The sequence below is a fragment of the Lucilia cuprina genome, chromosome 5 (genome assembly GCF_022045245.1).
Source record: "Lucilia cuprina isolate Lc7/37 chromosome 5, ASM2204524v1, whole genome shotgun sequence".
Lineage (NCBI taxonomy): Eukaryota > Metazoa > Arthropoda > Insecta > Diptera > Calliphoridae > Lucilia > Lucilia cuprina.
Window position 1 is genome coordinate 57929686 of NC_060953.1, and position 24747 is coordinate 57954432.

Consider the following 24747-nt stretch of genomic DNA (forward strand, 5'->3'; position numbering starts at 1 on the left):
ATCTATCTATCTATCTATCTATCTATCTATCTATCTATCTATCTATCTATCTATCTATCTATCTACCTATCTATCTATCTATCTATCTATCTATCTATCTATCTATCATTCAAATCCAATCCAATTTTTTTGAACGGTCAAAGTAAAGTCAAAATCTTTGCAGAATATACACCTTATGATGTTATTTTTCTCCTTTTTTTTTATCCTTCAGTATCATATTCTTATTTCCCCTCTAGGAATGTCTAGCCATTTTTCTTTTCCTAAAAGCACAGAGAGTTAGACTTTCATGGCTAGCACTTTCGTAAAAAAAATGCACTTTTCATAGAAATTTTCACTTTTCCATAGAAAATTGTACTTTTTATAGAAAATTGCACTTTTCACAAAATATTAAAGTTTCCACAAAAATTGCCCTTTTCATAGATAGCACTTTTCGTTAAAAATTAACTTAATAGAAAATCGCACTTTTCGTAGATAATTGTTAATTGCACTTTTTATAGAAAATTGTACTTTTTATAGAAAATTGCACTTTTCATTGAAAATTGCACTTTTCATTGAAAATTTCACTTTTTACAGAAATTTGTACTTTTTGTTATAGAAAATTGCATTTTTTATAAAAAATTGCACTTTTCGTAGATAATTTCACTTTTTATCGAAAATTGTACTTTTCATTGAAAATTGCACTTTTTATAGAAAATTGCACTGTTCATTGAAAATTGCACTTTTTATAGAAATTTGTACTTTTTTATAGAAAATTGCTCTTTTCATTGAAAATTCTAATTATTTTTCTTTGAAAATTGCATTTTCTATAAAAAATGCACTTTTCAGTTGTATGATCCTTTCTCTCTCCCTCTCTCCCTCTATCTCTCTTTTCCTCATTAATCTCATTTGCATTCTTTTTCTTGTTTTTTACATACTTTCAACTTTTTTGATTTGATTATTTTTTTTTGCATTCTACTTTCATAGTGTATCCTCATCATTTACCCTCTCAACACTTTAAAATTTATAGTATTCCGTAGTTTCTTTACACTTTTTAATTCGTACCTCATTTTCCTTGTGGCGCTAGTTACCTATTTGGAAGGATTGATTTACTGACAATGTTCCTTGATATAAGACTCAAATATATCCTCGTAAGCAGAGCAAGTGGCACAGATTCGAATACAATCTTAAGTATGTATAAAATCAATAGACAAATAACTTTGTTGCAACCCTCGTAGTACTTTCATGTTCATAAACAACCGCTTAAACATTTGTTATAACTTTGTTTAAAATTATACACAATTAAATCTGTATTTAACAATGCCCACTAATGTTTAAAGGAAACTTTTCTAAAAACTTTAGACTGCAACAATACACTTTAATTTAAAAACTAGCCGCTTATAATATAAAAGAAATATCATAAAATTTAACCAATTTAAAAAAAGTTTAAAATACAAAATTTGCTATAAATAAAAGGCCAACATGTGCAGAGCTAAAAATGTAGCAATAATATGCTCTGTCTACTAACTTTATGAACCTTAAACAAAAGTGAATGTTTTTAATATTAAATGAGAAAAAAATGCCAAAGATTTACGTTGAACCATAAATGCTAAAGAAAGGAAAAAAGAATGGTGTTTTAATGCAATTATTACAAACCAAATATGAACTTTTTTTCATATAAAAAAATATTTAATGAAATTTCGTAAAAATTATAAGCGGAAGTTTTAAGTAGCCATAAAGAAAAAACGGAAAGAAGTGGCACACAAAGAAAAGAAACACTTGTTATTATATTGTTATGCCTGAGAAATTTAAAGATTTACTTTGAATAAATGTTTAATTAAATTGCACGTTTAAATGCTACTAAACCTCAATAACAACAACAAATACTATTTTATTATAAGAAAAAAAAAAATCAAAGAGAAAGGGAAGTAAACCGCACAATAAATTGAATACTACACTGGTTGGATAAATAATTTTGTTTATAGTTTATTATTTATTATGTTTAAAAAAAAAACTGAATTTTTTATCATTCATTCACAAGTTGTTAGGTCTATTTGTTTGCTTGTTGCTTATATCTTAAAAAAAGTGAGAAAATTATAATAAAAAAAATACAAATAAAAATGTTAGGTAATTTTCAAATACCTATGAAAAATAAAAGAAATGTGAAGTAAATACAAGTTGAGACAGAAATTTTTTTATATGTAATGGAAAAAAAAATATTTAACCCAATTGCTTTTCTTACAGAGTTTGAAGTAAAAAATTACTGGCCCTTTAATGTTGGCGAAATATTAAGGAAAACGTTTTAAAAGAATATATATAACAAATTGTATGCAAACTAGTTAATGTCTTAATTATAGTAATTTATTCTTTAACTTCAGCTTCTTTAGCTGCTGGCGTTGATGTTGTTGCCTTTGTGGTACGTTTGGGTTTGGGTTTCGAGGGTGTGGCGTTGGCAGCCGCAACAACCTTATCTTTTTTAACTTCTACTTCTACGTCTTTGTTCTTGTTCTCTTCAGTTTCTGTTTCTTCTTCTGGTTTTTCCTCTTTAACTTCATCTTTTTTGCCATTCACTTCTTTAGTTTTATGTTTTTCACTGTAACAACATATAGGTTATAGTTAAAATGTTAAATTAGTTCTTTGAAAGAATTTTTCATTACCTTTCAATGTCTATATTTAATACAGAATCATTTTCTTCTTCATCCTCATCACGTTCATGCGGTTCTACCTCTCTAAGTAAATCTCCCAAATCCTTGTCAACATCCTCCCATAATTTATCTTCTTGACCTTCCTTTTCCTCATTATCATGTTCATCATGATCCTGTTCTTCTTCCTCTCCCTCTGCACCATTGGCTTTAGTTTCTTCATGTTCTTCTTCATCATCTTGTTGTTCATGTGCCTCTACCTCGTCCTCATCTTCATTGTCTTTTTCACTCTTAATTTTTTTATCACCTTCTTCTTTGTTATCCGTTTCTGATTTCTTGCGTTCCCGAGCTTCCTTACGTTTCTTAGCTTGTTTCTCTTCTTCCTTGTGACGCAAGTAGGCCTTTAAGTGGGATCGTTGTAGACAATGTTTCTTAGTATAGGCTTCCAATGTACCCTTGTCAGCAGAATAATGTTCACAGATTTCACAATAGAAAGCAGTGATTTCCTTAACAAATTCAGCTCCCACTGGAGTTCTCTCTTTTTCTTCGCTCTCTTCACTGTTCTCTTCATTTGTTTGGGTTTCATTGAGCAAAGCTTCCATGTCTGCATCCATTTCTTCATCGATTTCTCCCACTGAGTCGACTGTCATGAATTTATTTAAATCAATTTCACGCATTTCTTCGTCACCGCTATTTTCTGTATCCGAATCTTGTTTGCGGGCCTTGTTCTGTGAAAAAATAAAAGTTTCAATGAAAAATCTCTTTAAAAGCTAATTGCATTTTTCATAGAAAATTGCACTTTTCATAAAAAAATGCACTCTTCATAGAAATTTGCACTTTTCACAGAAAATTGTACTTTTCATAGAAAAATGCACTTTTCATAAAATATGCACTTTTTATAGAAAAATGCACTTTTTATAGAAAAATGCACTTTTCATAGAAAATTGCACTTTTCATAGAAAAATGCACTTTTCATAGAAAATTGCACTTTTCATAGAAAATTGCACTTTTTATAGAAAATTGCCCTTTTCATAGAAAAAAATGCACTTTTCATAGAAAACTGCCCTTTTCATAGAAAAATGCACTTTTTATAGAAAACTGCCCTTTTCATAGAAAAATGCATTTTTCATAGAAATTTGCCCTTTTCATAAAAAATTATACTTTTTATACAAAATTTTAAAAGTGTACTTTTACAAAAAACTTATTGTTTTACAAAATAAGCAAAAAAACTCTTTCAATTCTACTTACCCTTATATGTTCCAAAGAACAACGATGAGTCTCATACAATATAGGACTCTTGAAAGCCAAATGACAAGTAGAACAATATGGCATAAGGAATTTTTTCATAATTTTATGATGTTCCGACAATTGATGCTTAGCTTTCGGTTGTCTATAGTGTAAACGACAAAGATGACAGAATTTCGATTCATAACTTTCCTTAGATTTCTCTTCGAGTTCTTTTTGAGCGGCCCGTTGGCGTGCACGTAATCTTAAAAGGTGGGCTCTTTGGCGCATAGCAATTTGTCTTAAGGCCATTTTGTGTGTACGAGAATTCAAGTGATAAGAATATTCCTAAAAGTAAAACAAAAGTTTTAGAAAAAAAAGATGCAATTAATTTAATAACTTTAGAAATGACTTACCTTAAATGTAACACACTTCATGTGACAGTGTATACAGGTTAATTTAATGAAACGTGAATTACCACCACGTCTTGCGGGACTGCTGCGTTCATCACGTCTGGAATTACGGGATTTGCGGTCCTTCGAGTCATCTTCATCATCGCTACGTGATGATTTCTTACTTTTTCTCTCTTTTTCCTCTTTATCCTTGTCATCCTTTTTCTTGGACGCCGAACTAGACGAGGATTTCTTGGCACTCGTTGATGTCTTATCCTTTTTCGTTGAGCTGCTATCTCCTGATTCCTTTTTCTTACCTTCTTTCTTTTCAGTCTTTTCACCATCTGCTTCGGTGGTTGTCTTATCTGCGTCTACATCATTATCATCGGCATCGTCGGCTTTATCGGCTCCCTCTTCACCCTCTGTATGTTCTTTATCTTTATCGGCTTGTGACTTGCTGTCATCCATTTCTTCGTCGTCACCACCCTCTTCTTCATGTTCGTCGTTGTCACCGCCTTCTCGAGCGGCTGAAGTCTCGTCCTCTTCTTCATCTTCGGCATTGGATTTTTCTGAAGATTTTGCACGTTTGGATTTACTGCGCTTTTTTGTTTCACCACCTTCCTCATTCTCATCTTTGTCCTCATTATCCGCCTCGTCCTCATCGTCATCTTCATTGTCGCTATGCTTACGTTTCGATTTCTTCTTCTCACCTTCATCATCCTCATCATCGCTGGATGAGGCATTCCTCTTGTTACTCCTTGAAGATCTACGTGGACTCTTGGAGGAATTTCTATCAAGACGACGTCGTCTAAGAGAGCTATGGAGGATTATTGGATTTGTTTGTGTGTATTTTAATAGACGTGTAATGTATGTTTAGTTATCAAAGGGGGGGCAATAAAATTTTAACATGAATTTTTCTTTATCGTTTGTTAAAACAAAAGTAAAATAATTTGTAGTTAAATTCAAAATTTATGCTCTTATAGATGGCTGGAATTGTCGGGTAAATCAATATACAGCCATTTCATTCGCAAAGAATTTTGAGATTTCAAGGTGTTTTTGTGTGTGTTTTTTCGTTACGTTTAACTTAAGGGAAGGGGTTTTGGTAAACTATACAGACTGTGGAAATTTGCTATGATTAATATAAATTCAATGTCAAAAAACAACAGTCTTGGTAGTTTCCATATGCTTTGGGAGACTTTATGGCGTCTGTTTTTTAATACCCAAATCCCTGTTCCCTGTTGTAGTTTCTTCCTTAAAACCTTCAATTTTCAACTCATTTTTGAATGTTTGCAAATTTTGCAATTGTGTGAATAAATGTGGGAGTATTTACCTCGTTAAACGTGCAATTTTCAAGACACGTGCACGATCTTTCTGTTGGGCATACATTAGTTTACGTCTCATTATACGCAAATCATTCGATTCACGGCGCACAATACGACCTGAACCTCCACGTCCTGTACGAGCACCACCTCTGGTGCTGGAACCACGTATACGTGAGACAAAACCACTGCGTACTGGTGCTCTTTTCGATGGTGGTGGTCCCATGGGAGAACGATGTCTGGGCTTGGAGTTATCACGATCACTGTGTCTCGATGAGTTGCCACCACGTGATGTGGATGATACCGTTGGTGGTGGAGGTGGTGGTGGGGTACGATTACCTCTACCCGTTGATGACGTACGTCTATAATCCTAGATTTATACCAGATGATGAGAATAGATTTGTAGACGAGTTTATTTTTATTTATATTGTTTGTTTGTGTATCTTTTTGAACAAAACAACAACAACAAGAACAAAATTTGTCTTTAAGAACTTTTGATAGTCGAATTTCTAGAGATGCTTGACTATTGTATTATCATGTATATGTTACAACAATACAATTATAATACAGTTTTACAGTTTTGTTTCTATTCATTTGATTATGATTCTATTAAATGTTTGATTAATGTTATTCTGGTCATTATTAGATACGCGTTTTATTTCTCTTAGTCTCAGTCTAGAACTATGATTATTTGATTTATTGGTTTTGCTTTTAGAATGTGGGAAGTGGTAGTAGTAGTAGTAGTAGCAGTCGATTTGATAATAACAACATAAGAGGGTGCTTTGGGAGCTTCAGGAAGCCTTCATACATACATAGTTATAGTTTTTATTTATATTTTTTTAGATATTTTCTATTTTAGGAGGAAATTTATCAAACCAAATTTTACCATTGTATTTTTATAAAAATTTTAGTGTTCACAACAACATAATGATTCTGTTTCTGTTTTTGTTTCTACCTTAAAAATATTGTTTTCATTACATGATTCATGATGGTCATTCGAATGCACTCTAGCCTTGACTTGCGTTTCATTATTAAATACATTATTTAACATACATTTATAGCAACAATGATTACAGTAGTGCTAGTAGTAGTAGTATTATTATTGATTTTGGTAGTGATTTTATAGAAATAGAATCTTCATTCGCATTATGGATATGATCTGTTTTATTTGGTAAGACACGCTTTTCGGCATTTGGAAATACATATTAAAATGAAAAATGCTTTTATGTTTAATCGCTGTAAGTTTTTTCTCTGCAAACCTTCTTTTAAATGACAATAATTATTTAGATTATATTCTAGGCAGTTTGGCTCAATTTTGCTAAAGGTTGTCTTGTTTTAATAACCAACAATACAGAGATATTTATACAGTAGTAGTGGTAGTAGTAGTAGATAATTAGGTAGAGTAGAGGTAGTTATTAGGTAGTAGATAGTAGACATGATTTTTGATTTTGGAGGATACTTTTTGAAGCCTTTTTTCATTGGGCAAATATGCTATTAATAGCTTTAATTTTAATGTCAACACAATAAGCTCTCTCTTGTGCTTTTTTGTCTATCAATCATTGTAGCGGAGAGCATGGCTATTGGTGTGTAAAGATTTTATGTATTTTTTTTAGATACATTCATTTTATACATAATATCCAGGCATGTTTGATCAATAAAGAAATATTACAGCTTTTTTAATCACTGTTTCGACATTTTTGTGCTCTTTCTAAATAAAACTCTATGTTTTTTTGCGATTATAATAATAAATATACATAAAATAATAAAATTATTATCATAATTAAATTGGTTTGGTTAATAAATTTTGTATCTTATCATTTCAAATGTTACTTTTTATATATTTCATATATTGATTTTTTTAGTTTTGCAAGTTTAAGCATGGTATGAAAGGATTAATAAAGTATTAGTAAATGAAATTTAAAATACTCACGTCTTGACGAGATCTTTTCATATCGGTGGAACGATCGCGAGAGGAGTCCTAAGAAAGAAAATATAAAATTTAATATTATTTCAATCACAAGAAGAATTTTCCCATTTACCCTATTGTAACTGCGTTTATGACTTGAATCATGACGACTGCTGCTAGAGCTATTAAAACGATCACGATTACGTGAATCATAGTGACTACTGCTGCTGCCACCATGACCTCCAGAATTATAACGTCCTCCACCACTACCGCCTCCATAACGATCTGATGAACGTCCGGTATTATGCATGCGTCCTCCACTATTGTAGTTTGAAGAACGATAAGATGATCCACGATGGGAAGAACTGCCACCACCGCGGTTATTATAACCTCTATTGTAACCTCGTACCATTTTCTAGAAATTTTTAAAGCAAATAAACGATTTAGTAATAAAATTAAGTCTGAACTAAACAAGAACTGAACAATAACTGGAACTGAACTAAAACTAAATAGAACTAAACTTTAACTATCTCGACCGCTCACCCTTAAGACTTTATGATCAAACCTTGCCTTCATAATATAGAACAAAGAGGATTAACAATGAGTCATTTTGGCAAATGAAAAATACAAGGGGAAACTGTTTTTTTAACCAATATACAGGAAATATTCAACCACATTTTTGTTAATTTCAACTCGTTTAATCTCTAATGTTATAACCAACAAAATCACACAAACCTACATATTAAACTTCAAGCGGCTTGCACATGCACCAGCCCACCATTAAGCCGGCGGAATCCTCTATAGAAAATTAAAACTTTTTAGAAAAATCTTATGCTTAGACTGTATAATGTAGTTATAGTTTAAAAAAAAATTAATTTGGCAACATTTTAGGGAAATGCGAATGTAATAAATTTCTGTATTCCCTCTTTTTTTTCTACATTTTATGGCATCGGCCTCAAAATCGATATGGATTTGTAGCCTCTGCAATTAAAACACATATATTTTGAGAAAAACTCACCTGTTTTTAAAAAACTTGTTTTATAATTATTAATTATGAACAATATTTATAATTTCCACACGTTTTTCTTAGTTTAATGCACAGATTAAAGAATATTTTAATTATTTTTCTTATTTTCAATTGATTAATTTTCCGTATGCTTCGCAGGAAAAAATGGCGACTTTGTCAATTCAGATATCTGCGCAGACAAGTATTAACGACGGCGTCTGCTGCCTCAAAAAATTACGGCGTCAGTTTAAAGTCATCTCTAAGCCGGCTAAGTTTTTAAATAAAATTTTATAGTTTCAATATAAATAATCAGGGAAATGATGAAATTTATTGCGATTTAAATTCGACAAGTTGTATTTATTATTAAAAGTAAAATTTCAACAGATTTCTGTTCTTTAAAATCTTTCGTTAACTGATCTGCTAAACCACTAGATTTGAAAATAAATTAAACAATAGAATAAACAGAGTTGTTAAAAGTACCGAAATAAAAATGTTGCCATATTATTAGCCGCTGTTAACAGAAATAAAAAATTATTTTATTTTGGAAATAATTTGTGCCCTTCTACACTGACAAAAATATCATGATATATTTTTCCTCTTACATACCGAAACGAAAGTTTTTCAGTGTGGACCGTTACTTTCAGTAATGTTATATGGAATGATAGGATTTAGATAGGATTTTTATAAATTAAAACATAGCGGAACTTTTTTCAGATGTTTATAGTCAGAATAAAAAAAATGTTTCATAATTTCTTAATTTCGACTATAATATGACTAAAAATGTTTGATTGCTAAAGTTTCTATATACTTCGTGTGGAAAATCAAATGAAATTCTATTCGTATTTTTCATTTTAGAATAAAAGTCGTATTATTTTTGTTCTTTACGTCTTCTCATTTATATGCAGATCAAAAATTTAATTTTTTTTTAATTTTATTCACTTTTCATTATACAGTTTGAAAAGAACTGCTCATTTAAATTTACATTTTATGCAAAATCAACCGCTGTAATATGCAGTTTGTGTTGTTGTCATTCTCAAATTTCATTTCTGACATTTCTTCTCTGTTCCTCGATTTTCTTTTGTAACATTGCAAAATCAACACCAAAAGGGAATTACGAAAAATTGTAGACGGATTAGAAGCAGAAAAGAAAACACAGTGAAAAAAAACCAATTAATAGATTTAATTCTTCATAAAACAAGTGTGTAATATATTTATTAATTTTATAAATAAACAAATATTTAAACATATTACTTTAACAATAACATTAAATTACAACAAATAAACAAAATTTCAAAGTGAAAACGAAATTTTACACAATAGCAGAACAAAGAGACTACAAAAAAGAAAAAAAGGCCGTCAAAAATCCAAGTAGAAAAATCGTGAAAAAAGGTGGTGGTAGTAGAGCAAAAGTGATAAAAAAACGAAAAATAAAAGTGTTTAATTAAGAAAAATTTATAATAATTAAACAAATATCATATAAATTTTATAGTGAATTAAGAGAAAATATCATTTAAAAGTGAATTTAAGCCAAAACTTTGAAATTTAATTATTTGTTTTTATAAATGGCACAAAGTGCGTCGTAGTTGTAACTTGCTGGAAAAAGAAAAAAAGGAGCTACCAAAAAAAAATAAATTTTTCATATTTATAGCCTTAAAATACCCCCCTCAAAAAAATAGTGGTAGAGTGTAGGTGCTGTGCTGTTGTTTCTTTTAGCTTTTATTATTGCTGTCATAGGTTTGGTTAACTGCTCCACAACCTCCACAGCTAGAAGCAAAAGGACATACATAAGTCATTATAGGTATCCAATTACTTTTCAAGTACACACGCACTATTAGAGGATATTTTATATAGGTACTTGTACAATTTTAGTAATTGTTGCTTGTTTTTCGATAAAAATATTTGACAGCAGCTTCTACTCTACTGCTATTCCTACTGCTTCATGTTTTCCAACATGGCCAACACTTTGGAGGAACAACAAAGTTTACGCGAATGCGAAAATTATATACAATCTCATGGTATACAACGTGTTCTTAAGGATTGCATTGTACAGCTGTGCGTCAGTCGCCCCGAAAATCCCATACAGTTTTTGCGACAGTATTTTCAAAAATTAGAAAAGGTAAGTGGAGTAGTTTTTATTGTGAAATTCTTTTTTTTTTTTGTAAAAAATACTTGCTACTTTGTTTTATGAAATTTCCAATTGGAATTTAAAGATTTCAAGAGGAAATACCAATATTAGCAACAAATTTTTAAAAGCTTCATAAAAAAGCTTTCTAAAAAATCTAAATGTTTCCACAGCATTTATTAAAAAATATATAGAAAATACTAAAAAAGTTTAAAAAACTTTGAATACTTGAATAATTTTAAAACAGTTAAAAAAGCTTATTCACCCCTATTCTGCAGTTCGATTACGTTTAGGCAACGATCGAAAAAAGGTATTCCAACAAAAAAACTGAATCATAAGAATACGTTACGATCTTACCTACATTTTTGAAAGTTGTTGTTTATGTAACGGATAGTCGAATCGAAATGCAAAATACCAAAGTTGCCAAACGAAAAAAAGCTTAAAGTTTTAAATATAAAAGAAGCTTCAGAAGCTTTTTATAAAAGAAATTTTTAACTTTTTGTAAATAAACTTTAAAAGCTCTTAATAAAAACGGTGGGAGAAACAAAAAAGCTTTTAACAGAAAATGTTTATAAAACTTTTTTACAGAAAAGCTTGGAAAACTTTTTTGTAAAAGGGCTTATAAACTTTTTAGATTTTATACAGAGAAGCTTTTTGTAGAAAAAATCTTCGAAAAATCATGAAATGCTATTAACATAAAAAACTCAAAAAGCTTTTTATAGAAAAGTTAAGCTAAACAAAAAAGCTTTCTACAAAAGCTTTTTCTAAAAAATTTTCTAAATTTTTTTATACAAAAATATTGCAAAAGTTTTATGAAAAGTTACAAAAGCTTTTTCTATAAAAAGCTTAGAATTTTGAAAGTTTCAAAGGCTTTTTATAAAAAGAATTATAAACATTTCATAAACTTCGAAAGCTTTTAAAGAAAATACTATACAAAAAAGCTTATTTGCAAAAATATATAGGAAAGCTTTAAAGGAAAGGCTAATAAAACTTTGTTTAGAAATGCTTGAAAAACTTTTTTTTACAAATATGCTTAAAAAATCTTATAAACTGTTTATAGAAAAGCTTAGAAAGATTTTTTAAGGAGAAAACTTAGAAAGCTTTTTGCAGAAAAAATCTTGGAAAATCATGAAATGCTATTCATGAAAAAATTTGAAATCTATTTACAGAAAAAGCTGAGAAAGTTAAACTTAACAAAAAAAGCTTTATACAAAAGCTTTTTAGTATTAAAAATGTTTTATTTTTTTAATTTTAAAACAATTTTTTTTTTACAATAAATTTACAACATTGCATAAACCACTTTTTAAGAAAAAGTCTCGCACAAAAGAAATTAACACACCTTAGACCTACGACGTGAATCTGATTTTCCAGATCTAGCTCTACGGGACATAGCCGAACGGCTACGCTTCGACACTCTACCACCACGACGACTAACTGGACCACACATAGCCCCTAAACGTCTGCGTCGTTTGGGTGCATAAAAAGCCTGTATAAAAGAGAGAATATTATTCACAAAAAATAACAGATTATTTCATCGATTACCTCTACTATATAACGTTGTTTCTCTTCATTTGATAGACTTTTCCATGCTTTTGCACCCTGACGCACTGTTTCAATTGCCGTTAAACCACAACAGGTTTTCCTATATTCACGTAAGAAATTCAAAAATGGATTACGTTGAACCGGACCAGGTCTTAGACAACGAGCTGCTGCCGTTGTTGCCATAGGTTGTGGGGTCGTTGGTGTGGGACAAGCTCTTGGACATTGAACACGTCTCCCTCTCCTAGCCATTCTTGTAATTTTACGTGGTGTACATTGTGCCATTGTTATGTGTGTGGGAATGGTTGTTGGCGGAGCCGTAATATTTTCACACACATTAGCATTTGGTTTTTCAAAATATGACTGTATGGCGCCAATTTTTGCTACACAAAATTTTATATTTCAAAAAACAAAAAAAAAACCAAAATGTTTTTCACAAAATTTAATTTTGTTTACTTTATGTAAAATTTGATTGAATTTTAAAACAAGGCCAGATTTTTTATTTATGAAATAATTAAAAAAGACAGTTGAAATCACCGTTCAAATTTTAAAGTCATTTTGATAAAATTGGTTATCAGTTTTATCGTCTTTCGAATGTAGTCCTATCGTTAGGTCTAATTTTAAACAAATTTGCAGAAATGTTAACCATTAATAGGAATTTCTTTAGTGTTTTCTTTGTTATCGAAAGCTTATATCAAGATTTTGTAATGAAAATTTAGATTGATTTTCAGGATAATTATGTTTTCTAGGTTAGATTAATATTAGTTTGTAATCAGGATTAGGTCCTGACTCAACCATAAATTTACAAGCTTCTATCAAAAGTCGAGTTTTTTCTCTTTAAATTCCACTGAGGGAAAATCGATCACAAATAGATTAAATAAATCATTTCTTTATCCAAAATTGGTTTTCAATTAAACATTAATTTATTTGTAATAACTTTAACAAAATTACAAATTTTTAATTAAACAAAATCTTTACATTTAACACACACGACCTCTGGATCGACCAGCTCTTCGGGAAGTGCGTCGTCTTGAGGATCGAGCTCTGCTTGACATGTTGCTTTGTCTTCTTCTTTTAGGCGCATAAAAAGCCTTTTGGTAAAATAATAACAATTAAAATTACTATTTCCTCAGTACAACCTTTCACACTTACTTCTTCTATAAATTTTAATCTGTCCTCTTTCTTTAAACGTTTCCACTCTTTAGCTCCTTCCTGTATTGTTTCAATAGGCGATAAACCACAATTTTCTTTACGAAATTTTCTTAAGAAATTTAAATAGGGATTACGCCCCACTGGGCCTGGTTTTAGACAACGTCCACTCGAACGACGTCCGCCTGAACGATGACGTTTTGATCGTCGTCCTCTTCCACCCATGGGTCGTCCACAAACTATTCCACTTGCCATTTTGTTATCTCAAATCAAAATTTAACACTCTTTCTTTGCTTCTGTTATCTAAATTGGCTTCTGCACTAATTTTGAGCTCAAATAACTAAAAATTTTAATTAAAAAAATATATTTTTGTTTAAGAAAAAGTGACAATTAATTTTCATTTAAATTTGCTTGAATTTTGAAAGAACTTAAAAACTTTGTGAACTTGGATAAAAATAAAAGATTTTTTTATTAAAAGTTTTTGACATGGCACATTGGGTTCGTCTGGAAAAACAAAAATATAACATAAAATTGAACATTTTTTTCAAAAGAAAATCACATAATAATAGAGTTTCCAATAATTATTTCTTTACGAAATCTCTCTAAAATGTCCCTAAAGTTTGTGTGAAAATTTACAACCTATTTAAATGTATGTACTTGTTTGACTATTAGCATCCAATCAAATGCTAAACAAGGCTGGCAAATTTCTACAAAAGAAATTTTGTTTATACCATAGTTGTCTAACAACTCATAAATGTATATACATGTATTTACGTGTCTATGTAAATTTTTAAAAAATTATAAAGTAATAAACTGTACAGAAGTCTTGTTTCGAACAAGACCCTTTTTGACATTAATAAACAAACAATTCAAAAATTCTACTTATCAACCAGTTAAAATTATAAAACAACCGTACTCCCATCTATCCTTCCAACTAACCAAACGACCTAATACGAAAATATGAAAATAAACACTAATTCTAACGGTTTACATTGAGTCCTTAGTTGACGAATCGAAAAGTAAAACAATAGAACAGAACTGGAATAGAACTATAAGAGAACTGAAACAAAAATAGAACAGAACTAAAACAGAACCAGAACAGAACTAGAGCAGAACTAGAACAGAACTAGAACAGAACTAGAACAGAACTAGAACTAGAACAGAACTAGAACAGAACTAGAACAGAACTAGAACAGAACTAGAACAGAACTAGAACAGAACTAGAACAGAACTAGAACAGAACTAGAACAGAACTAGAACAGAACTAGAACAGAAAAGATGTAGAACAGAACTAGAACACAACAAGAACAAACTCAAACTATAGCATTAAAATTCCTCTTATAGGCCACAAAATTACTCCGTTAACTTGTTCATAAATGTATTTGTTACGTCCTTCTATCCAGAATGTAGGTGTTAGTGTGTGAATATGTTTCAATCAGTTCTACATCCTCAAACAAAAAGAGCCAAACAAGCAAACGTCATTATAAACAGCCTGTTGAATACCAACCAATACATACTCAAACACACTCACAATCAAACTGTTCATAAATCCTAGCTGTTTTAAAAGAGATGATGTATCCTTTTTGGACATCATTCTAATCAAATGTTTAACCTTTTCAGTAATGTAATGTTGAATTGTCATTTTAGTCAGTCAATCGTTTTTTGTAGTCGCATTGAACATTTCGCAAATTAGTAATAGCATAAATATATAATTAATGATATAATTTTGTAATTAATTCTGAACAAGCTTCCAGAACAGCAGGGTAGTAATAATACTGCTTACGCTTTTGTTGCTACTGTTTGTTGTGTCTGGTCATGCAAAGTTATGTTCAGAGAGGAAGTTCAGTTTTCTTTTTATCCTGGCCAAGTGCGGTAGTGTTGTTGTTGTAGCTAATCATTTTTTTATAAATTCATTATTACTTATTGTTATTATTAAAACTCGCATTCTCTTTTTGCGAAAAACTTAAATCTATTGATGCTTGTGTTAATCGATCTATCTATATTTGTTAAACCTTTATTAATGCTTTGTCTATATATAAGTATTTGAAAAACTCGTAAACCGGAAATCAAATAATAAGTTCATAAAAATACATACATAAACATTACATTTGTTTAAGTGTCCTTTGTAAAGTAAGAAAAAAATAAAAAATAAAACATGGGAAATTCCATGAATGTTAATCAAATCCAAACGGCTGTGGTTGATCGTTTTAAGGCCATTTCATTAACCACAGATGACAACGGTGTCATACGTATACGTTCTTTTTCGGATGGTGGCGCCCAACTGGCTGCTCGTATGGCACAGCGTAATAGTCTAACGCATCATAATCATGACGATCATGTGCCTCCATTAGAGGAGCATCGTTACAGTTTTGATGTAGTAAATAGACCACGTTATACACGTACATCTTGTACCACTATCCCAGAAGAGGATATAGTAAGTATTAAAGTGTTTACTGTGTGGAAATGTGGTTATGTATTTAAGTAATTGAATTGTTCTGTGTATAATTGTTTAAATTCCTTAATTTATATAGGAATTACGAAGATATCCTTTTACTCACTTTAACCAGCAGCATGTGTTAGGCACATGCTACTTTTATATTTTTTACCCTTTTTATATCGATGAGGCATGTTTAAAATCTGCTAAAGACAATGTTCATCATGAGGGTAGCTTGACGCTTTTAAAATAACAAATACTAACACTAAATACAACATAAAAAGACTGAAAAATAAAGTATCTAACAAGAAAATAATCAATAATTCAATATTTTATAGATAAAATGTTAAAAATAAACCCACATCTAATTATGCTCTTTATACTAAACGGTTTTTATTTTATAATACTTTGTTGTATATACCATATATTTAACAGTATAAATACTTAATTAAAAAAATATCACATGTAATGTATTACAAAGTAAATTTAAAAAATAAAAGCAAATTAAATTATCTATTAATAAACCGCTGCAATCACGACGTTTACATTAGCAATAAATTATATATTAGAAACATATAATTATATATTGGTAAGCAGCATTTAAATTTGTTAAAACAAAGATTGTTGACGAAAATTGTTTTTTAAAATTGTCATCATTTTAATGCAATTTTTATACAGTGTTAAACGTCTGTCCTCTAGATAAGAGATTATCGTCCTTTTTTCTTCGTAGATCCATAAGAAGTGTGTACAGGATTAATGTATAAGCATCACAATATAGAACATTTAAGTTAAGTAAAATTGAACTGAACTAGAACTGGACTAGAACTGACTAGAACTGAACTAGAACTGAACTAGAACTGAACTAGAACTGAACTAGAACTGAACTAGAACTGAACTAGAACTGAACTAGAACTGAACTAGAACTGAACTAGAACTGAACTAGAACTGAATTAGAACTGAACTAGAACTGAACTAGAACTGAACTAGAATTGAACTAGAACTGAACTAGAATGAAATGAACTAGAACTGAACTTCAACTGAACTAGAACCTTCTCCGCACAACGGTATATTTTGATTGATAAAAATAGAGTGAATTTTCCATTCCTTAATGTATAATCAAATATTACTCATACCACCTGTAGTCCCATAAATAATTTTGAAATAAAATTTAAATTTTAATATTTTCTCTGTTAAATTAATAATTATAAATACAAATTGTTTATTAATTTGTAATGAACAATCAAAAAATATTTAGCTGGTCACTTTAAAATATAACTTTAAAAAGCTTTTTTCACTCTCTTTCTGTTGTTTCAATTCTAAAATTTTGTGATAGAAAGCAAATACGAAAAAAGCTTTTACATTTAAATAAACTGCAATTTTGCACTTGAAATTTTATTTATTTACACAAAAGGGTTTACAGGTTGATAGATTTTTCTTTTTAGGGGAATTAAAAAAACTGTGATGAGAAATCAAAAAAAGTTTATAATTTTTAATCGATATTAAAATATTTTTAGGGAGTTAGAAAAGAAAAAAAACATTTGTAAAATATATAGTTAAGAGTTAAATCGTAGAGAATTTGAATAATTCGGTATTTATTAAAAAAGGTGGGAAATATATTTAGGAATTCTATAATATTCAAACTTAGCAACCCGACAAAAAGAAAATAAAAGCTAAGGATATAAATACCAAAAACAAACACATTTATAATTTTTTTCATTCTCTCTTTTCTCTCACCTATACACATACTCACTCAAAATAAGTATTTGCTCTTTGCATTTCTTGTGATTTTGCGGAGTAGAAGTTATTAATGTGAATGATTATGAAGGTCATTGAGTCGTCACAAAGTCTTATTCTTCTAGACTGTAATATGTTTAAAAATAACATGTTTGTTGTTGCTTTTATTCTATTGCATAGTTCATGTTTTTTTTTATTTACGAAAATGCTAAAGGATATTTATGACTAAATTTATACTTACACACATACTTATAAAATAAACTAATAGAGGGTTTTTAACTCACTATAAATAGGATTCCCATAGGTATGGTTATATGTACAAAAGTACGTATACTAATTTGTTTTTATTTTTGTGGACTATGTAAATATGTATTTATTTGTGCTGTATATGAGAGTTTTTTTGTATTATTGTTTATTTGTTGTTATTTTTTGCTTTGCCTTCTTTTTCTCCCAGCAATTTATAATAACTTGTCAACAATGTTTGTTGTTGTGTGTGTGTGTTTTTTTGCACAATGTTTTACAAATACATTCTCAGAGATGTAAGTGAGTCTATGGGGGTTTGTTTTTAAGGTGTTTTTTATTCAGTATAGCCATATTTTTCGATTCTCTATGAATAAGAGGAAAAAGTCGCAAAGTTATTCTAAAAAAGAACATTTTAGATCGTTTTGTATTATCTTGTAAGGAAGCTTAGAGTGCTTAGATGCTTTTTTTGCATTCCCATGACAATTGGATCTCCTCTTACCAACGACTCTATTCTCGATCGGTCCAAAATTGTCAACTCAGCAACAGTTGTCGGAAGTTTTTTCCCCTCATACTGCTAATTTGTTACAACAACATCTATCTGGAAGGTGAATGGATATTTTCATAAATAATCCACATTAATTATTATCACCATTTATCCTATTTGTTCTAAGCTATTCGAACTTAATTAAAGGAATAGAGTTCACAAGTTTAGAACGACTTTGGAACCTGTTCAAATTATAAAAAATAGTAACAATACAACTATAGTTGTCGTTATTACTTTAAGATCTCGTTTAACAAAATATTGTTGTTTTTCAAAAAAAGGGGACTGAGATCTCAAACTTAATATGTTTCAAAGTCTATTTTGCGGTTCAGGAGATAGCGAAGGATCGGTGACATTAGGGCATCCAATTCTATTGACTCAATGTGGGGTGTGTTTCACACTTCTACTGATACTACAATGGAATATGTTCTTCTGAAATAAGGAATCTATTCGAACGTGTTCAGGAGTGGGCGAAGGTACTTATCGGTGACAGAAGGTTACCCAATTCTATTGACTCAATGTGGGGAGTTGTTCACTGTTCTAGCGATACTACAAGGAATGTGTTATTCTGAAATTAAGGAACTTGTTCCTGAAACCCGCAAAAATTTGTGTAATGCACGTCTCTCATCAAGAACACATCCATATTTGGTTGACTGTGAGGATCGTACAATGAGAGGATCAAACAATTACAGGAAGAAATCGTTCTTTAGTCGTACTGTCCGCACATGGAACAAACTTCCGCCAGAAGTCTTTCCTGTCACCTGCAATGTAAATAAGTTGAAATTGAATGTTCATTAACACTACTCTCTCTATACTCCTTCCCATGCCTTATTTTCCTAATTCCAACACAATGCACTGGGTTGTCCCCTGAGTGCTGGTTCAAATTTAAAAAAACATCACTTACATATATGGGGCAGCATGGCACAAATTCTTCTTAATCTGCCAACCTTCTAAGAAATTCCCAAATCGATGTTTAAAATCCTAAATGTTGTTGACTAAGGTCTCAAATTTAAAAAGCGGATTCACTCCTTTTCAAGGAAAATCAACAACAAAAGCATATGTCATAGTGAATAATCTACAGATACAAACTAGAAGGATTATAAGTATCCTGGAACTACTTGTTTTAGATACACAATACATACATTTAGAACCCATTCCACATCCATGAATCTGACAGCATGGCTCAATTTCTTCATTATCTGCCAACATCCTAAGAAATTCCCAAATCGTATTTTATAATCCTTAAAAGTTTCAGGATAAATCCTTTTTATCTGGCAACATTCTTATATTTTACTGTCTATTTTGGCATCATCTCTATATGAGTGGGGGAAAGTATAAATGTTTGAGTGTATTCGTGTATTTGTGTATTTGCTGCCGTGTGTCTTTGTGTGTAAAAAAAACCATGTAAGTTTTGCAAAACCAAGTTCAGTTGCCAATCAATTTTCAACATTAACACTTGTGTTTATCCGTTCTGTGTCCAAATCAAAATATCTATTACGCGTTGACGTTTTATGTTTTGTGCTATTATTAACACTATAACTATTGTTGTATTATTATTATTAAACTTGTCATTGTATTTGTAAACAATTTATTTTGACGCCTAAACGTTTCTATGGACAAAAGAGAACGATCGGAGCCGGAGGTTTTGATAAGTGCGTGTAAATTCAATTGCAATTATATTGAAAAGTGTTTTTGTGAGAGCAATTAAGAGATTTAAAAAAAAAAAATAACTACTTTTATGGAAAAGCGCGAATTTAAGATTTTATAATAGTGACTAATTTTTAACAGTTTACTGAAATTTACCAAAAAAAAAAAAAAAACAACATAAATTAAACAGCAGTGTGCTTGTGGAAATTGTTGCGTTTTAATCGTTTAAATCTCTTTTACGTGTCCATTTATTAAAATGCACAATATTTTCGTTCTATAAAAATATTGTTTACGGTTTACAATTGTGTTTTTATGCATATTTTTCCATTATAACGTGACGGTGCTTATTTGTTTATTTTACTTATGCTAAAACGGTCACGGCAACTGTAATAATAATTATTATTATTACAATGTGTTAATAATTTCTTTGTGGTTCTTACAAAGTGTGGTATTTAAGTGGTTTTTGTTTTGACAATTTGTAAGAAAAGAGTGAGAGGAGTTTTTAAAACATACACAAAGGTGTTTTCTATTTGTGTTGCTTATTGCTAACGTTCGGAAAGAATAATAAAAAGTTTGATAATCAACACCCGCTTGTTATTTATCTTGTTATTTGCATTTAGTTTGGTTTTTGGCGCAAATCTACAACAGCAACTTTGTAATTATCATCATCATGACCACGGAAAAGGTGTGAACATATTAGTTTTATATATAATTTTTTCATAAATAATTAGTGCTTTTTAATTTATTGTATCATTTTCAATATAACGTTTAGTTTATATTACTATTACTATTCTGGATTGAAGTGGTTTTGTTATTGCATCCGATAGTCTTTATAGACTGAGTCAATAACGATCATTTAAAAAAGGAAACTGTAACATGAGTTTCCTTTTTTTTAAATGATCGTTATTGATTCAGTTTTATATTGTAGTTTGAACAAGTTATGATGTATCGGATAATGTTCGTGGTCTAAAGCTATCAACAGAATCGTAAGGATCTATTGATAGCTTTGTTACTTGGGACATTGTGTTCGTTACCGCTACCAAAGAGTTAATTAATGTTTAAAAATTATACAATTTTATACTAGCTCGACCTGGACAGATTCCTAGCCAGCACAAATCAGACATTAATCAAGTTCGAAGTTCATTTCTGCTATCAAAGTGATAAAGTGGACCAAGCACGATCTCCTAATTATCTATTTGCTGATAGTTTTATTACATAAGATGAGAAGATCATGCAAAATGTTTCTTGGAGTTAAAATCATATCTTATATCCTAGATTAAAGGATGACATGGCATTTGTATCCTGTCACCACAAATTGACTACAATTTCAAACATTACTTTTGTTAGAAATTGTTGATAGTTTCTTTATCTCAGATGAAAAACAATTTCAGACATTATTTAAGTAAGAAGTTCGTTTCCGTCATCAAAAAGATATAGATATCTAAAGGTCCTATGATTTGACTTAGTTCGAGCACCTAAATATTCATTTGTTTATAGTTTCAGATTATACTAAATCATATATAGATCATGTAAAATCCCTTACATATGTGCAACTTTTTTTCGGGTTAATGTAGCTTATGTGATTAGCGCGATTGACTGCTAAGCATAAAACGGCAATCAGTTGCCACAAAACAGCTACAATTCCAAGCATTACTTTAGTAATGTTCGTTGCCGCTTTCAGAGCGATAAAAATGTTTAAAAGTCCCATGATTTCGACCAAGTTCAACCGCCTTACTATACATTTGTTGATAGTTTCCTTAACCCAGATCAAGAACAATTTCACGCATTAAAATAGTTCGAAATAAGTTTCGAAAATCAAAGCAATATAAATATCAAAAAATACCTTGATTTCGACCATTTCTTTATAGTTTCGATCATACTTAACCATGCAATTGTTTCTTGGAGTTTAAATGGAGAACGCTATAGCTTAAGTGATTTGCGAGTTTGATTACTAAGCTTTACATAGTTCTGGCTCATTTTCGCTATCAAAGCGAATAAAATGATCATACTAAACTATTCGGAGATCATGTAAAATTCCATGCATGTGTTAAACGATTTCTTGGAGTTTAAATTGAGAACGTTGTAGCTTAAATAATAAAACAAGACATAGCAACTGTGTCCTAGAATCCACTATGGATTCTTTGTCAATAGTGAGTTTATCACGATTGTAAATACTTGGACAACGTATACAAATTAGATTTCGACAACAAATTGTTCCGATAATGACAACGTTGCGTTGTTAACATTACACAGAATTGTCGTATGTATATGTATTACTTTGACAACGGATGTTATTGATAAATTATAAACACTTTGGTGTCAATTTGGTACCAGACGTGTATATTTCTGTTTTCCCTTTGTGTAGTTTTGTTATGGTTCCTTCGACAATATCGAACAAAAATCATTAGTTTTAATGACAAAACGGATGATATTGAAAAATTATAAACACTTTGGTGTCAATTTAGTACCTGGCGTGTATATTTCTTATTTTCCCTTTGTGTAGTTTTGTAGAAGGAGCCTGATTACTTTATTTGATGCAAGAAGTTTCTAAAAACTCAAAAAGTTGAGAGGTATTCTTAGAATGGTTCTTCTAATAATGTTTGGAAGATAACCTGATAATGATTATCTAAAATTTCGTTTCTGTTAATTTGTTAAATATCTTATCGATTTATTTTAACATAAACTTAAGATATTTTTTTAACTCTTGAATTAACATTTGATATTTTAACTTGTTGTTTGTTTGTCCGTTCTATTTAATTGCAAATTTATGCGAATAAATTAACTTTAACTCAGCAACAACAAGCATTTATTCCACTTTTTTAAAGGACAAAAAGGATTGTTATTATCTGTGTATGTCGGCCATAGAGTTGCTGGTCATTTAGCATAATCTTTATAAAGCAATGTTCTCGCATATTAACAAAATACTAAAGATGTAAAATTATTTATTTTTATGTCAGAATATTTGTATGAAATTAACATTAAAATACTTTCATTACATTTAGATAGTTGTGGTTTTTGTGGTGAGAAAAAATAAAATTAAATTCAAAGCATTTATTTTAAGGATAAAGAGGACCTGGGGACACAGAATGGTGTCAGTTTTGTGACTGATGCTTTGGTAATTGACGCCGATTTTAAACATTAATTAGATAGAATTTTCAAATTTTAAAAAAATTTATATAAAACAAGTATACCCTTCATCATACATATTTTTTTTACAATTCTCAATAATGTTGTTGCTTATTTATCAAAGCTTAACAAAAATTTTATTTTTTGAATTAATTTTCAGAGGTTGTTTCCGATTTTGCTTATATATCCGTTATTTATGGACCAATTTTGCTGATTTTACATAGCGATTTTCTCGAAAGCATGTCTCATAGATGTATTGAAGATTCTGATCTCGCCGATATCTGGGGTCTTCTTAAAACTGATTTCAGGAGACAGATAGACAGACAGACAGACAGACAGACAGACAGACAGACAGACATACAGACATGACAGACAGACATAAAGAAGTGCCTTAATCGATTACTCTATCTATTAGGATCTAGATTAATCAGACGAGGAGGGGTCGGAAAATTATAGTATAGAAATTACAAACGGAATGACAGACTTATAAATATCCTTCTCACGAAGGTGAAGAGTATAACAAAAGTTATTCTATAGAAAAGAAACATTTTCGAAATTTTTTTAAAAAGCTATACATTACAATTCATTAATGTTAAAGTTAATCACTTAAAATATTGAAATTGAAGAGATTTTTCTTTTCAAACTTATGAAAATCAAGAATCATTCTAATATATTACATTTTCCGTTTTTCCTAATGATTTCTAACTTCTCATAAACTTTACCAATATACTTTAAACAAGATCAAGGTCAAATGATATTTGTATTTGAAAATGTTAAGAAGTCTTGGGTAAAAATAAAATTCCTTTTCGTCCTCACAAACAACTTTTTGCTAAATGCTTAAAATTCTTCTAAGGATATATGAGCCAGAATCATAATCATTATTATCTATACGGTTCGTTTAGACAGAAACAACAACTAAAAGGTTTTTTTTTTAAAGAACTAAACTTGTTTTGAATATAAAAAGATTGCGTAGTCAGAGAGATAGACTTAGAAGGAATGAGGGAAATACCAGAAAATCTTAAAATAACGTCACGTATAGGTTCAAATTATGTTTGTTAACAAAACTGTTAAGAGTAAAATCAATCAATCGTAGGCCTACAATATAAACTTGTAGAATAAGGAGTTACACTAACAACTACATGGAATAATAATGAGTTTTAGTAAAAACAAAAAAAGCATGTATAATATGTGTGTATTAAATTTTTTCTCCATATTATTTTATATATACCGTATTAATATTCCTCTATTTGTTTATGCCTCATATACATAATGATTTATGACTATTTATAAATCATATCCTATTACTTTCTTCCCAAAAAGAAAAATTAAACACCAAGATCTTTGTTTATTTTTATCACAATGAAAAAAAAATATTTATTAAATAACAATATCCTCCGTCATTTATTTAAGATTTTTATATTTAATGATTATTGAATTTCGTTTGGTAAATAAGTTCCGCTGAGCGGATACGCAAAAAGTGTGCAATAAAGAAAATATTGATAAACAAATTGACATTTTAGGGTTTTTTGGTAAAATATTATGGTTATTAGCAAGGAAACGAATTATGTTCATAATAATTTTATATTCATAATTTCAAAAAATTGAATTTCAAAATTTTATTAAAAAGTTTCTTTAAAAAAAGAGAAAAAATAATTAATTTACTAAAATGTCTTTTTTTAAAAAAGTTAATTTTCGAAAATTTTTTATAAATAGGGATTTTTTTTAATTTACTTTAAAATATATATAT

At 29.8% G+C, this 24747-nt stretch overlaps 5 protein-coding genes across 6 annotated transcripts in view; 2 read left to right on the forward strand and 3 right to left on the reverse strand.

Annotated features, from left to right (window-relative positions):
• Nucleotides 1–1937: 1937 nt before the first annotated feature.
• LOC111682671 (glutamic acid-rich protein) lies at nt 1938–8663 on the reverse strand. Its single transcript, XM_023444664.2, has 8 exons — nt 8478–8663; nt 7593–7874; nt 7484–7531; nt 5565–5923; nt 4259–5051; nt 3867–4190; nt 2634–3346; nt 1938–2569 (listed from the first exon to the last, which is right to left on the reverse strand). Exons 2-8 carry the CDS (start codon nt 7869–7871, stop codon nt 2338–2340), a joined length of 2748 nt encoding a protein of 915 aa, XP_023300432.2. The 5' UTR covers nt 7872–7874; nt 8478–8663; the 3' UTR covers nt 1938–2337.
• Nucleotides 8664–9578: 915 nt separating this feature from the next.
• LOC111684575 (cAMP-dependent protein kinase type I regulatory subunit) overlaps nt 9579–24747 on the forward strand; it is a 61487-nt gene continuing 46318 nt past the window's right edge. Inside the window, exon 1 of one of the 2 annotated variants that reach the window (XM_046951519.1) lies at nt 9579–10581. In XM_046951519.1, coding sequence (XP_046807475.1) covers nt 10405–10581 — 177 coding nt within the window. In that variant the 5' untranslated portion in view covers nt 9579–10404. Of the gene's footprint in view, nt 10582–20044; nt 20560–24747 lie in introns of those variants that run through there. The other variant, XM_023446772.2, reaches the window with a different exon arrangement.
• Nucleotides 11759–12584, reverse strand: LOC111682674 (protamine-like). The gene is made up of 2 exons (XM_046951520.1): nt 12130–12584; nt 11759–12073 (listed from the first exon to the last, which is right to left on the reverse strand). The coding sequence occupies exons 1-2, from the start codon at nt 12409–12411 to the stop codon at nt 11918–11920; spliced, it is 438 nt and encodes a 145-aa protein (XP_046807476.1). The 5' UTR covers nt 12412–12584; the 3' UTR covers nt 11759–11917.
• LOC124420026 (protamine-like) lies at nt 13027–13702 on the reverse strand. The gene is made up of 2 exons (XM_046951521.1): nt 13279–13702; nt 13027–13217 (listed from the first exon to the last, which is right to left on the reverse strand). Exons 1-2 carry the CDS (start codon nt 13528–13530, stop codon nt 13107–13109), a joined length of 363 nt encoding a protein of 120 aa, XP_046807477.1. The 5' UTR covers nt 13531–13702; the 3' UTR covers nt 13027–13106.
• Nucleotides 15016–16511, forward strand: LOC124420027. The gene has a single exon (XM_046951522.1). The coding sequence runs from the start codon at nt 15431–15433 to the stop codon at nt 15758–15760; it is 330 nt and encodes a 109-aa protein (XP_046807478.1). The 5' UTR covers nt 15016–15430; the 3' UTR covers nt 15761–16511.

Coding starts and splice junctions, on each gene's coding strand:
- LOC124420026 (XM_046951521.1), bottom strand. CDS start 13,530: ATGGCAAGTGGAATAGTTTGTGGACGACCCATGGGTGGAAGAGGACGA. Junction 13,218..13,278: donor GATTAAAATTTATAGAAGAA/GTAAGTGTGAAA, acceptor TTTTACCAAAAG/GCTTTTTATGCGCCTAAAAG.
- LOC111682671 (XM_023444664.2), bottom strand. CDS start 7,871: ATGGTACGAGGTTACAATAGAGGTTATAATAACCGCGGTGGTGGCAGT. Junction 5,052..5,564: donor AAAATTGCACGTTTAACGAG/GTAAATACTCCC, acceptor AATCCTCCATAG/CTCTCTTAGACGACGTCGTC. Junction 3,347..3,866: donor GTTCTTTGGAACATATAAGG/GTAAGTAGAATT, acceptor ATTTTTTCACAG/AACAAGGCCCGCAAACAAGA.
- LOC111682674 (XM_046951520.1), bottom strand. CDS start 12,411: ATGGCACAATGTACACCACGTAAAATTACAAGAATGGCTAGGAGAGGG. Junction 12,074..12,129: donor AACAACGTTATATAGTAGAG/GTAATCGATGAA, acceptor TCTTTTATACAG/GCTTTTTATGCACCCAAACG.
- LOC124420027 (XM_046951522.1), top strand. CDS start 15,431: ATGGGAAATTCCATGAATGTTAATCAAATCCAAACGGCTGTGGTTGAT.